The 18174-nt window shown below is 37.9% G+C and overlaps 2 protein-coding genes and 1 long non-coding RNA gene across 8 annotated transcripts in view; 1 reads left to right on the top strand and 2 right to left on the bottom strand.

Annotated features, from left to right (window-relative positions):
• Positions 1–2212, bottom strand: part of NHLRC2 (NHL repeat containing 2) — a 72999-nt gene extending 70787 nt beyond the window's left edge. The window contains exon 1 of one of the 2 annotated variants that reach the window (XR_307818.3): positions 1795–2212. Coding sequence is in view for 1 of the 2 variants with exons in the window: in NM_001243561.1 (NP_001230490.1) it covers positions 1795–1972 (178 nt within the window). In the remaining variant the exon portion in view is untranslated. 2 annotated transcript variants of the gene reach the window in all.
• Positions 2335–18174, top strand: part of DCLRE1A (DNA cross-link repair 1A) — an 18108-nt gene continuing 2268 nt past the window's right edge. The window contains exons 1-8 of one of the 5 annotated variants that reach the window (XM_013983742.2): positions 2335–2474; positions 2982–4139; positions 6166–7851; positions 9302–9435; positions 10747–10865; positions 14030–14170; positions 15775–15920; positions 16701–16855. In XM_013983742.2, coding sequence (XP_013839196.1) covers positions 3647–4139; positions 6166–7851; positions 9302–9435; positions 10747–10865; positions 14030–14170; positions 15775–15920; positions 16701–16855 — 2874 coding nt within the window. In that variant the 5' untranslated portion in view covers positions 2335–2474; positions 2982–3646. Of the gene's footprint in view, positions 2856–2981; positions 4140–6165; positions 7852–9301; positions 9436–10746; positions 10866–14029; positions 14171–15774; positions 15921–16700; positions 16856–18174 lie in introns of all 5 variants that reach the window. The other 4 variants (XM_001926859.4, XM_013983744.2, XM_013983743.2 and 1 more) reach the window with 4 other exon arrangements.
• LOC110256760 overlaps positions 13910–18174 on the bottom strand; it is a 16645-nt gene continuing 12380 nt past the window's right edge. The window contains exon 2 of the long non-coding RNA XR_002338706.1: positions 13910–14159. This is a non-coding gene — a long non-coding RNA (uncharacterized LOC110256760). The remainder of the gene's footprint in view (positions 14160–18174) is intronic.

Below are 18174 nucleotides of genomic sequence, written 5' to 3'. Positions count from 1 at the left end.
GGGAAAGTATTACATGTCAGTTATTGTGCTAGGTGCTTATCAGACTTAATAAGAATAATAATGCATCTTATAATTACAATGAATATAATCTTAAAAGTTGCTAACATTTACTGAGCTCTCCTATTTACTGAGCTCTCCTATTCTCTCCTGAGAAATGTAAGATTTATTACTTTCAATTGGCATAATAAACCTCAAAGGTAAATACTTGGCCCATTTTAGAAGTGAGAAAAGTATGGCTTCAAGTAACTTGCTTAAAATCATGCAACTAACAAACGGAATAACTGGGATTTAATTCTAGAACCATTTGAATCCATCCATTATATCACACTGCTTTCCATAAAAGGTGTTTCTTTTAAGAAATGAACAAAGTTCAGTGTTTTTGAGATGGAGTTATGTTTAGGACTTTCTGATCACAGTAACTGATAAACCAAAAACAAACAAACCAAAACCAAAAAAAAAAAAAAGAAAAAAAAATCCATCTAGTATTCTGTCCTCAATAAGCAGGTCCAGCAGAAAGCTTGACTATGTCAAATATGAAGCTTGAATATTTTGAAATATTATGTATGAGTCATGGAGATCAAATCTCATGGTAATAAAACACACTCATTGTAAATACAAACAAGAAGATAAAAATACTGGCCTGAATCCTAGTTGGTGGCATGCTCATTTATGACAACGTACTATGTAAGTTTAACTTCTCACAGAGTTCTTTAAAAATATACATACATGTATATAAATTTCTAAAGTTTCTTTGATGGGATAAGCACAAATGCACCCAACTCTTTTGACAGAATTCTGCAATAACACAATACCAAGATAGGACTAATAACAGAAAAAAATTAGCACTTTTGAAGGAGAGAGAGCAAAAGGCTTAGAAGCACAGGAGGCTGTCATCAGAGCCAAGGTTCCCATATACCTCTCATGAGATACTGAACCCTGTCACGTCCAACCAATTAACTATACATGTGGTTTCAGTGTCATGCCAGGAGATACGCCAACACCACCAGGCAAAACAATGCCAGCCCCAACCAAAGAAGGTAAAGTTCGGTTTCATGTATCACAATAAGATGCGCTTCATAAACAGCACTGCTAGGAATATCAGGTTCCCTAGTGCTCCAAACATTCACAGAGCCAGGATTCAAACCCTGGAGACAGGTCATAATTCAGACTTTTAAAATTACAAGTTTCAAACTTTGAACAGAGGAGTGTGGCACAGCAAAGAAACCGGCAGAAGAAGGGAGTCTGCTGATTCCGACTCTGGTAATTCTTAGTTAGGATGCCCTCGGCAAACGACTCAATCTCCCTGATCCCGTGCCTGAGTCCCCCAATTTATAAAATAAGGCTAATTAAGAGCACTTCAATGGACTGCAGAGAGGATTAAATAAAATAGTACCCTTAAAGTGATGAAAACTGTGTGGGGCCCCTAAGAACTGATCAATAAAGGTTAGCTACGATAATGCAGAATTATGATGATGCTGGGCAACCAGACTGGAAGGACAGGGTGGCATGGACACTGGCATCATGCCAACGAAACATTCGGGGAAAGTTACTTAGTTAACATAAGGCCCGGGCAGATCTAGATGATTGCAGAGATGAAGATGCAGGTCCCCGCCCTCCATAAACCCACGGTCCGCCGCCGCCGCCGCCGCCGGGGGACAGATGCTCCGCTGTGCGAAGCGCCTCTCCCCGGCGCGGTGGCACAATCCCGCCTCGCCCACCGCTTCAGGGGAGGGCGCAGTCCCCGAGGAAGGGGAGGTTCCGGGAGGGGTCCCCACCCTGAAGCCAGCCCCTCACCTTCCGGAAACTCGGGCACTGATAAGTCCTGCTCCCAACCGTCCACCTTCTGCAGATACTGGTAGACCAAGCTGTCCTTCTCCTCCTGGGTGACGGCGTCGAGCAGGGCGTACTCCAGCGAGGTCTGAGCCGGGAGCAGGCCCGACAGGCTGCAGCTCCGGGCTCCGGGCGCCGCCATGTTCTCTCCGGACCGTCCAGAGGCGGCTGCCGAGCCCGCCGGACGGCCTCGTTTAGAGAAAGGGGGAAGCGCTTACAGCCCTTCGGTTTCAGAACAGTACATTCGCCTCACCCACCACCGGCCCCCCTCCAAGTTAATGGCACTTTTCTTCAAACGCTAGAGCACAAATCGACACTATTCCCAGGCACGTAATTAAACTACCGTCCCAAACCACCCCGCCCCTTCTAAATCCTCACGCCACAGCTGAGTCTGCACATTCAGCGCGCCAGATTCAACATGGAAAAGGCCTCTGGGCAAGCGTTCTAGAAGTTCTCAGAGACCCATTCCCCAACCCTTCACTTTGGAAATTAGCAGGTTTTAGAACTAAAATAAAACAAAATAAATCCGTAGGACTTAAAAGGGCACAAACTTTTTTTCTTTTAAAAGTCCCACTTTTAGACCAAGATCAGCTGATTCGACACAACATCGGTAACAGGAAACTGTTCCCGCCACGACACGAAAGGTAAAGGAGCAGGCTTTTTTAAAGTTGGGAGTGACTAGCCAATGGCTTTGGCTTATACACAAACGCAGGATTTTGTTACGGTCCAGTGCTGAAAGTGCGGGCGCGAATAGATTGTCAGCCGAGCAGGGGAAGGGGGCGCGAGGGAAGTGGACTCAGCTGCAGCTGCACAAGGCGGGGTGAGGGTGGCAGGTGGGTGGCGGCGGGGATCCCTGAAGGCTCGGGCTCTGTCTTCGGAAGGGAAGGGCTCTGACGGCTTTTGCGGAGCGGGCTGTGTCAGCAGCTCACCCTCTCCCTACCCTAGAGCGGGTAAGGGCCCATTCACTGGCCTCTCACCCTCCTACATCTAAAGAGGAGGTCGAGCAACTGAGAGGCATCAGGCAGGTAAACTTTGGTTTTGAGGCTGGTGGAGAGAGGGCAGGTCACCCCTGTGGTCTGGAGTGAGGAATGTGGGTGGCCTCAGTGCGAGCACGACTTCACATCTTTGAATTTTGTTTGTTCATTGTGCAGTGTTTGTTCATTGCTGCTGGAAGAAGATAATTGAACTGACCCAGGACACTGAAGTTGTTGAATATCCACGAGTCACAGATAAGGGCAATTAAGCTTTTTGCGACTCACACACATTTGATTATGGTGTGATTAGTGTTACTAGCAAACTGAAGCCTTCAGTGTTTGGAATGTTTGGAATACCTGCTGAGCCGTCTACCCAAGAACTGTGGTTGGGTTTGTATTATTTGGACAATTGTCCAGTTGAAATAGAATTGAAGGACGCTTGATAACAATTTTACAAAGCTCCTTCTAAAATTAAACTGTTAACCCTATGCTTCCCATTAGGGCTTCGCGTTGAAAGTATTACTGATTTTTATTTATGAAACAAGTCCTGGAAAAAGCCAAGATACCTGAATGAAATATACACAATGGAAAACTTCTCAGATGCTACCCCTGTTAATTTCATTGTAGTATAAATGGAATAGCAGGTGTTCTCAGGTATAAGGTTTGTAGTTTGCCAATATATTCATTACCAAAGCTTTAGAATCCCATCAGGTTAGAGGGGTTTTTTGTTTTTGTTTTTGTTTTTTTTCGGAATAAGAATTCTATTTAAAATTTTCGTAACAGGAAGTAGACCCTCAGTTTACTTAGATTAGTGCTTCTTTTATGATTAAAGTCATTTTGCCATGTTTGAAGACACTTTTTTGGAAGAAGACACTTTTTTGGAAAAAGACACTTTTTTGGAAGAAGACATCTGGGAATACAAATCCAAAAGAAAACCTAAATCAGTACATTCAAATAATTGCTCTGAGAATATTCCAAAATCTGTTGAAAAAGCAACAGATGGAAAGTACCAATCAAAACGAAACAGAAATAAAAAAAGAACTGTAGAAGCTAAAGAGAAAGTGAGGACCCCAGAAATGTGCCTTGGAGAAACAAACAGTCAGACTTCTGTAGCTTCTAGTCAGAATTCTAGTTGCGAAGATGGTATTCAGCAGTGCCAAGACAGGGAGACCACACCAAGAAAGACTCACAAAAACAAACATGTGTCTCCGAAGGTACGGCCAGTTTATGATGGATACTGTCCAAACTGCCAGATGCCTTTTTCATCCTTGCTAGGTCAAACACCTCGATGGCATGTTTTTGAATGTTTGGATTCCCTACCAGTCTCTAAAACAGGTAAGATTACAAAAAAGAGAGTGGACTCTAAGTAGTTGAAATGACCGATGTTAGGCCAAACATATCAGCCCAGTGAAATAAGCCAAGAAAGCAGTAAATCACAGGAGAGATGAAACGCTGTCTCAATGTATAAGTGACTTTCTCGAGAAGGAAACAAGGTATGCATTTTTATCCTTCTTGTGAAGGGTAAAAAGATAAGTCAGTGGTGTCATTGTAAAGAATGTTGCAAACTTGAAAATAGTTTCAGTGTATCCTATTTCATAACAGGTCTTAACTCTGTGGTTTTTCATAACTTAATTGAGCACATATGCAAAGTACTCTCACCTACATAAGGGAGATGGTATCTTACAGATGAAGGTTCTTAAAAGTTAAACAACTTGCTCATTTTGTTATCTTTTAGGAAACAGACTTTTTAGAGACTTATTAATGTAGTCCACCCTTCTAAATGTGGCTACGTTAATCATCATTGCTAATGTACAGAAAGAAGAACTGGGAAGGAGTGTTAGGTTATTAAGATTCTAAGAATAAAATTGTGCTAAATGATAACTGAAGTAATGCTATGTTTGGTTGTTTTTTAAATTATATAATAAATGCCATGTTTAACATGTAGAAAATCCAACCTAGAGTGTATGGAGAATTAGCTGTTATTGATGATTTGTATATTTTAAAGTTATACATATATATATATTTTTTAATCTCAAAGAATTGAAATTCACTACAATTAAAAAAAAATACTCAGTATGACCTTCATGTTAACTCTGATTCAGAGGACATTTTATTATTAACCTCCAGTTACCGTTTTAAAGTAGTGCATGAAGATGTACAATAACGTTTAAAAATAATTCATTGATAAAGGTAAAGCCTCATCAAATGCTTGTAATTTGCTTTTAAGTGGCTTGAAAATCAGAAATAGACGTTGGAATTCTCTGGTGAGTTCTTCAGGGTGAACTGTCTTCTAGATGAAGCCACCTCAAAGAGATTTTTCTTCTGCTTCTTTCACTGACTAAATTCCTTTGACTAGAATTTCAGGTGCATTCTTGAATTCTGTTCCATAGCATGTACTTTTATGAGGTGGTTTTAGGTTTTAAGCAATGAAGTCTTCCAATTGAATGTAACATCTTTTTTTTTTTTTTTTTTTTTTGGTGAGGGGTGGGGGGATCATATTTTGATAAGCCTGGAAATGAACATGCAGGAGAATATGCCGAGATAGTTTACAGACTGTCAGTCATACGGCATGATGGGAAATGGTTTGCAGATTATTAAAGCCTTATTAACCAGTTTATCCAATTGAATTTCACACCTTAGAATCTAAAATGGTTAAGGTATGAACAGCTCTAAGATTGTTATTGCTGCTTTTGTATACAGTGTATATACTTAATAGTGGAACCTAATTCAGTACAACTGTCATCAATTCGTGTTGCCTGGTAAGATAAAAATTGGCGTAGAGCTCTAGTCTGTAAGAGACATACCAGTCTTCTGTACTCTTTTCGAGTAATTATTTCTAAATAATCATTACCTAGTGAAACTGATAGTTTAGTAATAGTAATAGTAATAATCATTACTTAGTGAAACTGATAGTTTAGTAATAGTAATAATTATTAGTGAAACTGATAGTTTAGTAATAGTAATAATTATTACTTAGTGAAACTGATAGTATCGATTTACAGCACCTGTTTAAGAAATACCTAGTGCAAGCATGACATGCATTTTGGAGGAGCTCATCCTGGTGGAAGTTACTAGTTGAGGGAAGAAAAAGATGTTCATCTTAATTTTTTTTTTTTTTTTGAGAAAAGAGCATTTGAAAGGAAATTGAAAAGACTATTTGATTTAAAAATAATGACTAGCACCTTTCAAAAACCATACTGGATTACTGTTACTACGTGCTGACTTTTTGGATTGTATAGAGATAGCTGTTGTTTGTGCCCTCAAAGACGGATTACTTACATGTTAATTTATGGTGCAAAGACTGTCAAAGCTTCGTCTGTGCTTTGATGTGTAATCCTTTTTTCTTTATCAAAACTTCCAGAGTGTCCTGATGGTCTTCAGTGTTCCTCCACAATCCCTTCTCATTACAAGAAGTACACTCACCTCCTGCTAGCTCGGAGCAGGGCTGGTTACAGTCCTTTGAGAGGTCCAGGTGAGAGTTTCAGTGAGACTCATTCAGGTTTTCTCAGTAGCCTTGAGGAAGGATGGTCTCTGTGTCAGAATCAAACAGAAAACTTTAAAAATGTTTCGACTGATCCCTTGTTGGTGACACAGTGTCTAAAAACATCTCAGTCTCCAACTGAAACCGATAAAAAGAGTTCCTCTTCAACAAATATCCACACTTCCCAGCAAGCCCCACAACTCACAGAACTTGTTAAAAATGACAAATGGGTAGAAGTTGGTTTGCCTCTTGCTGAAAAATTAGACAGCCCAAACAGCCCAGAACACGGAAAGTCGCCACTGCCAGAAAATGACTTGAGCGACTGTGAAATCTCCTATTCCCCACTTCAGAGTGATGAAGAAACTTACGATACGGATGAAAGGCTGGATGATTCACAACAGGGATTGTGTTTTACCGAAAGCTCTAAAGATGGCAGCCTAGAAGAAGATGACAGCAGCTCCACTTTGTTTAGAAAACGTCGAGATTCTTTCCTAAAGGACCTGGAGGGCAGCTGCCCGGAAATGGGTAGCTTCCTACCTCAGGATAAATACGACGAAGAATTGTATAAATGCAGCCACACTCAGAACAACTCACCTCAACTTACTTTCCAAAAGAAGAGTATTATTTTACGTGATGATCCAGCATATACTGCTGAGGATTTTATGCTGTTTCCACCTGCCTTCACAGAGAGGTTTACTTCTCCTAGTTACCAAGCCTCTAAAGCAAAGCAAAAGCCAGAATTCCACTCATCTCAGTCAAATCAAGAGAAACGGGTACTTGAAGAATCAGCTGTTTACAATCAACTTCCTCTTCCATTACTTAAGAGTAAAGTGTCAAACGCTTTTGAACGCCAGGGAGGAGAGTGTCATTCTTTCCACCCAACCCAAAGTAAAATTAGAGAATTACCAAGTAAGAATTCTCATGCTAAGAACAAGACTAACTCAGCATATTCCTGCAGAAAGGCATTAGATGGTTTACTAGACTGTAAAGTTACAGCTTTAAATACAGAGATATTTTCCGGTACACCTGCAGCTGCCAAGTCTTTGAAAATATTGCCACCTGGCCCTAGGTGTAATGCAGCAGACCCTTCTATTAAGGCAATGAAGCAAACAGATATAGGTGTGTACTTCGGACTACCACCCAAAAGAAAAGAAGAGAAATTGCCGGAGGAAAGTACATTAGGAAGGATGAACTTAAGTACACTTGTAAGTCCTAATGAAAAGAGATCTCGGCAGTATAAGAGGAAAGCAGAAAAATCTTTAAGCGATTTAGAATTAGAGGCAAAGAATTTAAATGAGGGCCAGCCCTCTGTGGAACTTTCTAGTAGGAGGTCCCAGCGTCAACGAAAGAGACTTAAGAAGTCAGATTCACTGCAGGAAGGAGTACATCAGAAGAGGTCAGGTCACCTTGACAAGACAGAGTCTGGAACAGTCAATTTAAATAACGACAGAGTCTTGACAAAATCAACTCATAGCAGGCTGCAAAGAGGAAACACGAAAACCCCGGAATCATCTAATGCAGGAAAATTAAGAAAAAGGACATGTCCATTCTATAAGAAAATACCTGGTAAGTTGAAACAACAATGCTTAATATATCTACAAAACCACAACTTTTTTTTTTTTTTTTTTTTTTTTTTTTTTTGTCTTTTTAGGGCTGCACCATGGCATAAGGAGGTTCCCAGGCTAGGGATCGAACTGGAGCTATAACTGCTGGCCTACACCACAGCCCCAGCAACATCAAATCCAAGTCATGTTTGCAACCTACACCACAGCTCAGGGCAACACCAGATCCTGAACCCAGTGAGTAAGGTCAGGGATCGAACCCGCAACCTCATGTTTCCTTGTTGCATTCATTTCTGCTGCACCATGACAGGAACTCCATATGATGTTTTTGAATTTCATGTTCATTACCCATGTCGTGTATGTGTAAAACAGTTTTTTGTATGTGTTTCTTTTGCTTTATGTATCTCATTGACCTATAACAATGTTTTTTGCCTATTTTATCTTTGTGGCTCCATTCAATTAGCAAACTTTTATTGAACATAGTCTATACACAAGATACTGTACTAGTTAGGTAGATATTACAGATTTGACAAAGATTCGTAAGATCACGTTCATATAAGAAGAAGGGCTCTCTGTAAGTAACCATAAAAAGTCTCTAAGCACCTAAGGAAAATAGCTTCAAAGAAGGAAAATGTCACAGGTTATACATGTCATAAGAAATACTAAACATTTTAAAACCATATCATAATTTATTTTCTCAGCCTTACGATATTCTTATAATTTTTCATGGCTTCATAGGTGCATTAGTAGAAAAATGTGTAGTAAGATGAATTTTATTATTGAAGAAACCAGTAATTCTTTTGAAAAGCATGTAGAACTGCCAAAATGTGTTGGTTTCAGAAAGATTTTTTTTTTTTTTTTTTTTTTTTTTTTTGGCCACACCTGTGGCATGTGAAACTTCCAGGGCCAGGGACTGAACCTACGCCATAGCAGCCACCTGAGCCACAGCAGTGGATCCTTAACCTACAAGAATTCATTTTTTAGAAGAAAGTTAGCATTCTCTTTTTGTTGTTTTGCAAAAGTAAAGGATTTTATGTGCTCAGTAAGTATCCTGAACCACAAGAATTCATTTTTTAGAAGAAAGTTAGCATTCTCTTTTTGTTGTTTTGCAAAAGTAAAGGATTTTATGTGCTCAGTAAGTATCCTGAAAATATTCAGCAAAACAAAGAAGTCAGGGGTTTGTAGCTTAGTATTTTGATTTTTTTTTTTTTTTGGTTTGGTATATTTATTTATTAAAAAAAAAAAAACTGTCCTGAGATATTTAGTAGAAACTTACAGGACTCATTTTCATCTCTAGTATCACCTTTTGCTGAGTTTCTATGCTGTAGATTTTTAAATTAAATTGTAAAGTTAAGTTGGAAGTGTAAGCATGTTAAAGGGTTTGCTAAATAAGCAAATTGGATGGCTTTTACTTAGCTATTGCTCAAGCAGCTGTGTTGATATTTTTATCATAGGAACTGGCTTTACTGTGGATGCTTTTCAATATGGAGTGGTTGAAGGTTGCACAGCCTATTTTCTCACGCATTTCCATTCTGATCATTACGCTGGATTGTCTAAAAACTTCACCTTTCCTGTTTATTGTAGTGAGGTAAGTTTTAAGTATTCTAAATTCTGAACTCGTAGAGTACAGTGGATTTCTAAGCAGTCTAGGTTAAAAAAAATTAAAATTGAAGTAGCTATCATTCTACTAGAAGATATATGAGAAAAGAGATTCCACCCTGAGTTTCTAAAATTAAATGAGTTATTGTCAGCAGTTACAGTAGGGTTTTTTTAATATACTTTATTACTTGGAAATAATAGATAAACTACTTCATGCTCTACTGAAGCATCTAAGTTTCATTCAGTAAAAATTTACTGAGTGCCTAAAAAGATACCCAAGGCAAAATACATAACTTCCAGGAGTTTTCAGCCTTTGGGGGACACATTCAGAAATGGTACTGCAATGGGATCAGTATAGTAGTAGAAAAGTGAACAGAATGCCTAGAAGTAGGGAGAAGGGGGCCTTTACTCTGTCCTAAGCTAAGATTAGAAAAAGTTTCCTGGTGAGATACATTGAACTAATTTTTAAAAGGTGAGAATTTTAATGCGTACTACTCAAGGCTTTGACTAGAATTTGCTTTAATTCTCAAGCACTCTTTTTTTTTGCTTTTGCTTTTTAGGGCCACACTCGTGTCGTTTGGAGGTTCCCAGGCTAGGGGTCAAATCAGAGCTATAGCTTCCAGCCTCCACCACAGCCACAGCAACGCAGAATCCAAGCCATGTCTGCAACCTACACCACAAGGCTGGATCCTTAACCCGCTGAGCCAGGCCAGGGATCAAACCCGCAACCTCATGGTTCCTAGCAGGATTCGTTTCTGCTGCGCCACAACAGGAACTCCTTGAATTATCACCTTTTTATGAATGAAGCAGCTGAGGCTTGGAGAGGTTAAGTTGCATGCTCCCAGTCGCGGAGCTAATAATGGCAGAGCCAGAATTTGAACACAGGTCTGTCCGAAGAGGGAACCAGGCAAAGAAGAGAGGCGCGAGCCTCCTAGGTAGAGAGAAGAGTTTGTGAAAAGGCACAGACACCATAGAAACATGCCTATTCCAGGCCCTTTAGGTAATTTAGAATCACTGAAGACAAGATAGGAAATAACAGGAGATAAACCCATAGGTCATGAAGGGTTTGTATATCATGCTGCAGACTTTTTGCAGGTGAGAGAGAGTCAGTGACAATGTCTAAGCAGAGTTGTGACATAGTCATTTTAGCAGTTTTTTCTAGCATTCTGGAGAGCTTTACATAAATATAAGTGGGAGAACAGGGTTATTATTTGAGATGCTTGGATTCTAAGCTAGATATGAAATAAAAGACTAATTTAGAGTTTTAATGTATCAGCAATAAGCTCATCCCATTTTGCAGGTAACTGGCAATTTGTTGAAGAGCAAACTTCACGTGCAAGAACAGTATATCCATCCATTGCCAATAGACACTGAATGTGTAGTGAATGGAGTCAAGGTAGTTTTGCTAGATGCCAATCAGTAAGTATTAAAGTTACCATAACAATACCCTTCTTCCCCCCCCCCTTATTTTTTGTTTGTTTTTTAGGGCCGCATCTGTGGCACATGGAAGGTTCCCAGGCTAGGGGTCGAATCGAAGCTGCAGCTGCTGGCTTACACCACAGCCACAGCAACTCAGGATCTCAACCGCATCTGTGACCTACACCAAAGCCAGATCCTTAACCCACTGATCGAGGCCAGGGATCGAACCCGCATCCTCATGGATCCTAGTTGGGTTCATTACCACTGAACCATGATGGGAACTCCAACAATATCCTATTTTTAAATATTCCAAAGGAAAATTTGTTAAATAACCATTAGCATGGTTATTTAACAGATTTTTTATTAGAACTATTATGCTTGATGTTTCTTAGAACTCGGTAAAATGTTTCTCCTTTTAAAAAAAAAAAAAATGTACCCAACTGCAGAATCAAAGATTAAATGCAGACAGATTTTCTAAGTGCTCTCTCATCCATTTTTTTTTGTGCATTTTAAATTACTATGCTTGACGTGTAAATCCATCTTGTTTTTTAAAAATATTTTAAGATTGCTACTGTTCTTTAAGAGATAACTTTTTACCATTCTCTTTAATATCACTTATATAAACTAGCAGCTGCTACTCCGTTCAGATTCTAGAGGGTTTCCCCCCCCTTTAAGAAATCCTTTGGTTTTGACACTGAAGACTGGGAAGATATTTTTATTGGAAATTGTTTTTCTTTTCCTTCCTTTTTTTTTTTTTTTTAATGTAAAGTGCTATCAGGGTTCACATTGCCAAAATGTACTTGTCAGCTATGCGTCTTTCTGCTTTTCAGAGAATGTTAGCCTTATGTACCTTAGAGATCATAGGTGCCTAGAGAATTAATATTGACTAAATGCAGGGCTCCTAAAATCCAGGCCAGTACTGTCTTTTTCGGTTTGCCTCTAAGTTTTCCTCTGCTAACTTTGCTGCTGTTTCTTTTTTCAGTCACCAATTATGACAACTCAAGTTCTAAATTTTCTTTTTTTCTTTTTTTGTCAACTTGATTGAGGTATAATTTACATAAATAAAAGGGACCCATTTAAGTCTTTGCTGAATTTTGAAAAAAGGACTCACCCATGTAATTCCTGCCACAATAAAAATATAGGAAAATTTCTGCACCGCAAAAGCTTTCCTTGTGGTCCTTCCCAGTCAATCCCCAACCCCGACTCTGACCCAGGAAACCACTGATTTGTTTTCTATCGCTGTGGATTGGATTTGTCATTCCTGGGGATTCATCTAAGGGAAATCATATGGTGTCTACTGTTCTTTATCTGGCTTCTGTCACACATCATGTTTTTGAGGTTCATCCATGCTGTTGCGTGTTTCCGTTTATTACTGAGTGGTGTCTATTGTATGGAGACAGTACAATTATTTTATCCATTCACTTCTAGATGGACAGCTGAATTTCGTATGTTGACTTTGTATCCTGAGACCTTGCTACACTTGCTCATTAGTTGTTGTTTTGTAGATTCTTAAAAATTTTCTACATGTGCCTTCCCCAAAGACAATGTCATTTTCCTTCTTACTCTCCATTTAGAATGGCGATTGTTCTGTGTTTATTGTACTGGATCAGACCTTCAGTACAATATTGAATAGGAGCAGTGAGGGTAAACATATTGCCATGTTCTTCATCTTAAGGGGAATGTTTTTAGTCTTTCTCCACTAAGCATGATGTTCGCAATAGGTCTTTCACAGGCGCCTTTTATCAGGTCGAGGAAAATCCCCTCTGTTCTTAGTCTGCTGGGAGTTTGTAATCATGAATGGTTGTTGAATTTTGTCAGATGTTTCCTTGGCATCTATTGAGGTGATAACACAGTTTTTCTCCTCTGTAATGTTAATGTGATAAACGATAAAGATGGGCTTAAACCAGCCTTGCGTTACTGAGATAAACCCCACTTGCTCTTCATGTATTACCCTTTTAAAAAAATATATGGCTGGATTTGATATGCTAATATTTTGTTAAGGAATTTTGTGTCTTTTTGTAATGTATATTGGTCTGTAGGGGTTTTTTTTATACTTTAGTCTTATTTTGGTGTCAGAGTAATGGTGGCCTCATGAAGTATTCCCTCCTCTAGTTTCTGAAAAGTGTCATGTAGTAATTGTTAATATTTCTTCTCTAAGTGTTGGATAGAACTCCCCAGTGAAGTCATTGGGGTCTGAATTTTGGGGTCATGCAGGTAAGGGGAAGTTTTTAATTATTATTGTAATTATGCCCTGTGTTTTCCTAGAATTTAAAAGGAAAGTTCTCTGTATTTTGGCATTAATCTCCAAACTCCATGTGTCAGGAGTCCCCAGGACCACCTTAAGGCTCAGTAGTTCACTAGAATGACTTACAGGACACAGAAAAGCTGTTAAGTGTATGGTTACATCTTATCTCAGTGAACAGATACAAATTAGAATCAGCAATGGGAAAAGGCAAATAGGGGTGAATTCAGGAGAAACCAGGAGCATGTTTCCAGGTATTCTCTTCTAGTGGAGAGATGCAGAGGTGCTTAATTCTCCCAGCAACAGTGTGTAACAACACACAGGACATATGGCCAACCAGGGATGCTCAACTGAGCCTTGGTATCCAGGGTTTTCATTGAGGATCAATCATGTACACCTGAAGCACCCATGCAGCTGACCCACGCAGCACCCACTCAGACACCAGTGCCCTAGAGCAAAAACAGGTATTCACTGTAGGTCTCATGATGAGCATAAACTATCTGATAAAAGTAGTAACACGTGACCCAATGTATCAGGCATATGAAACACTCTTAGCAAGCAGAGTATTCCAAGGACTCAGAACTCATCTCCCAAGGACCAGCCAAGGACTAGTCCAAAAGACAGGCCTTTCTTGGGGATGTATGGAGCTTGACACCCCTGACCTGCTGAATTAACCCTTCCCTGCGTGCTAGTTTTTTTGTGTGACATAAATTTCCTAAAGTTAAAATGCTCCACTTCCTATGTCATTGTGGTCAGCTAATAAATTATATTAATTTGCTGATACTAAAGTGAGTACTCTTCCTTTATTTTTTAATTTTTTATTATTTATTTTTTATAAAAATAATAATAATAACAAAAAAGTACTCTTCCTTTAGATGCTTTGCCTGTGTTAAGAATATTCCTTTGAAATGTTTATGTTCAGCTGTCCAGGTGCTGTCATGGTCCTCTTTCACCTTCCTAATGGTCACGTCATATTACACACCGGAGACTTCAGAGCAGATCCCACCATGGAACGTTCTCTTCTTGCTGGCCAGAAAGTCCACACGCTTTACCTAGATACAACGTAAGAGAAGCTTTGTTTGTGTGCTTCTTTTTTTCCACTGGCAGCATTCGCCCTGTATATTATGAATAATTTGAGCATTTGCTTAGGTGATCAAAGTGATAGCTTATTGTCAATTATCATTTTAACTCTATTTATCAGAGGCATGCTATTTGAAAAAATAGATATTTGCTTAAGGACAAATTTGGGGTTACATGTCTTAACTGACTCTGGCTTAATTTTTTTCTGTAATAGCCCTTTGAAAATTTGGTTGATGTGAGAATCTTGTTACTGAAACAAGGAGGAAAAATTTGGGAGCAAACTTTAGAAAAACACCCTTTGAAGTTATTCTTTCAAGGTAGCTGTGTAACTGTTATGTATGATTGTGAAGAAAAAAACAGAATGAGTTCTGTCTGAATATTAAGCCATTATCTTATTATTTTATATTAAAATACCTCATCAATTTGTCAAAAATTGTTAACTATTTCAGCCTGTTTCAAGAAGTGAGTTTGGATGGCATATCTTAGTAAGAGATGGTCTTTCCACATCCAGTTTTTAATAGTGTAGCTCATTATTCCATTCACCTAAGTACTAGGTGAATGAAGAAAATAAATTAAAAAAAAAAAACTATTTGGCTATTTAATTCTATATACAATTCTGAATTTCTCTGTTAATTTTTATAAGACAGGACTAAATTTTTTCTGTTCTTATGGCTGACCAGCAAAAAACTATTTTGAAAATTGGGAAAAATATTTCTTTGTACTTTATGTCTTTTTTTTTTTTTTTTTTTTTTTTTTGTCTTTTTGCCTTTTCTAGAGCCAGTCCCGTGGCATATGGAGGTTCCCAGGCTAGGGGTCGAATCGGAGCTGTAGCTGCTGGCCTACACCACAGCCACAGCAACGTGGGATCCTTAACCCACTGAGCAAGGCCAGGGATTGAACCCGCAACCTCATGGTTCCTAGTTGGATTCGTTAATCACTGAGCCACAACAGGAATGCCTATGTCATTTTTAATGGAAAAGTGCTTAATTTTCATCTCAAATATATATAACTAGTAGTTGTAGGGTTAATTTTTTATTGGATGTTATTGTATTGAGGTAGACCCAACTGGATCTGCTGTATTCCTGTAATACTGTATTTATTCCATTTCTCCTAAGAGAAAATAACAACCATGTGAATATCAACTGTTTGATTTAATGCTACTTCATTAAATTCCTGTTCAGTTTCATTATCATAAAAATGTGGGTTTTTTTCCACTAAATCATAATTCTTTTGTCCAGTAGTATTTTCTTTGATAGAGATTTGGGTTTAAAAAAAAAAGATATTAAAGTAAAGCTAAAATAGCTAGCTAGAAATATTCCCGAAGGAGAAAATACAGTTTATTTGAGGGTAATAAAAGAAATATAATGAAGAAGGTATACTGAAAATATATAATTCCATCATAAATAATCAATAACTGGTAACAGATATTTTAACCAGAGGCACTGCTGAGATAACCGCAGTGGTGTTAATGTAGCATACTGCTGTTGTGTATAATTTCGCTAAAGCTTGTTTTCTAAAATAGCATCCAGCATGATTCTGTGGCTTTCTTATTGTTCTTTGAATAAGTACCGTATTTCCATCTTGCAGATACTGCAGCCCAGAATACTCCTTTCCGTCTCAGCAAGAGGTTATCCAGTTTGCCATCAACACCGCCTTTGAGGCTGTAACTCTAAACCCACATACTCTTGTTGTCTGCGGCACTTACTCTATTGGAAAAGAGAAAGTCTTCTTAGGTGGGTGGTAGCTATAGCTGATTTACATGACCGTATTATAAAGATCAAATTCTTTTTCATAAAGCCCTTTCAGGCTCTATTCTTGCGCGTGATATTTATTTCCTGAAATGCTTCAATACTACCTTTGAAGTTGAAGAAGAACTTGATAGAGTTTGATTCATTTAAACTTTGAAAGGCTTAACTTAATGGAAGCATTGGATAAGTGTGTTTATGGTAGCCTTTACATCTACGAAATGTTTGTAGAGCAAAAGTCATCATTCAGAGTTTACTAGTAAACTTACTTAGTAAACTTTGATCAATGACTGCTGCATAGTTGTTCCACTACATTCCATGATGAGAACAGTCAACTATTTTAGAGAACAGTTTTAATTTTTGTTCCTAAATGATTTCTGGACATGTCGCTGTAGTTTATCTCTATAGTATTATTTTGCATAGTACTTTCCATTTCTTCTTAACTCTGGTCCAATAATGTCAAACATTAAGTGTGAAATGATAAAACCAGGGTTTTAACTCCTCCAAATTTAGGTTTTTAACTCCCTCCACCCCTTTCCGTACATCTTTTGCAATTTTTTAAAGTCTTGGTCTTTACAAATAAATTCTCGGCTTTCTCACAATTTATTCCACAGTTAGTCAACAAAAATATTCATCCTTTTTGGCATATTATGGCAAAAGTCTGAATGTTTTGAATTTTTTTTTATTTAGTAAATTCATATTTTAAAGTTAAGCTGTAATTTTTTAAGCTTTAATTTTACTGTTTTTAAACTTTTCCTTTGCCTATAGCCATTGCTGATGTTTTAGGTTCAAAAGTTGGCATGTCCAAAGAAAAATATAACACATTACGGTGCCTCAATATACCAGAAATTAATTCCTTCATCACTACAGACATGTGCAATTCACTCGTTCACCTTCTCCCAATGATGCAAATTAATTTTAAGGTAAGCATTCAAGAGAGATGTGTTTTTAGGCTGATTTAGAAAAGGCAGTCTGATGTTTATAAACTCGAGTCCCATATTACTTGCATTTAACTTAGAGGAATTCAATTACCGCGGAGTCATCCATAGTAAACTTTGCCCTAGATAATCTCGCAAGTAGAATTTTAAGTGTTTTAAGTTTTGGGGTGTGTGCAGCTGTATAGGGTGATTCAAATGCCCACCAGTTTAGGAACTAGAGACCTGTCATAAAGGAAGGTACAAAAATAGAAAAGTATGCAGCTCTTCAGTCATTCAAACCTTTTTTTTTTTTTTTTTTTTTTTTTTTTAAGTTGTTTTCCATTTCTTCCAGGATGAGTAGGGAAGTGAGTGGAGGATTCTGAGGGATTCTTAACTTTTCTTCAGGTCTTTTAAGGTCTATTCTGTATTCATTTTAAGCCCCTATAACATTGATCTGTATTAAAAAGATACTCGTGAGGATTAAGTGAAATAATGGCAGTGTATCTTAAGTTCTATTATGATTTCCGAGGTTAAATTAAGATACGGATGATGTGCCCTTCCTGTTATTTATGGGGGTTTGTCACATTTAATCAGATGCTAACTAAAATTCATTTCATTTACTAATATTCTGACCCCGAGCCATGGAATATATCAAACCTGTGTACTAAAAGCCATTCGGGATATAACTTTACACACAAAAAAATGTGTTTTTAATTTTGCTCTAATGCTTATGAGATAACTATTATGGAGCTTTTTGAAAGAAAGTGTTAGATGTTGATTACAGTATCTGTCTTATAAATAATAACACTTTTATTGTGTAAAGAAAATTGGTATTTTAGTTCTATTCCTTGAGTATGGAAATTCGCTCTAGTATAACTAGCTACTTCTTTGTTCTTGAGATTATAGTAAAGTTTTTATGGCCTATTTTCATGAGTATGTAATTCATAAAAATTTCAAAGATAATCTAGGCATAGTGTCATTGTGCATTGGTATTTAAGCCAGCTTTGCAAACATTTTAAATTTGAGAGGTATCCAGTTTTCATGGAGGCTAACAAGAATGTTGGTTAATCATAAAATGAAAACCGTTGTCCTGAGGAGAGTATAGAATATTTTTATTATTTTTATTTTACAATCTTATTTCAGTACTAACTTAGTTTCATTTGAACAAATTATCCACATAGGGAGAACAGTAGGAGTGGGTGGAGTCAGAATATTATGGAAATAAAGGGACCAGACCTTTTCAAGAAAGAGTGTTTAAAAGTATCACATGCTGAAAATTCTCAGGGCCAGGGAATATGGTAATGAAAAAGGAGCTGTCAATCTAT

The sequence above is a fragment of the Sus scrofa genome, chromosome 14 (genome assembly GCF_000003025.6).
Source record: "Sus scrofa isolate TJ Tabasco breed Duroc chromosome 14, Sscrofa11.1, whole genome shotgun sequence".
NCBI lineage: Eukaryota > Metazoa > Chordata > Mammalia > Artiodactyla > Suidae > Sus > Sus scrofa.
This window is presented reverse-complemented; position numbering and strand designations above follow the sequence as displayed.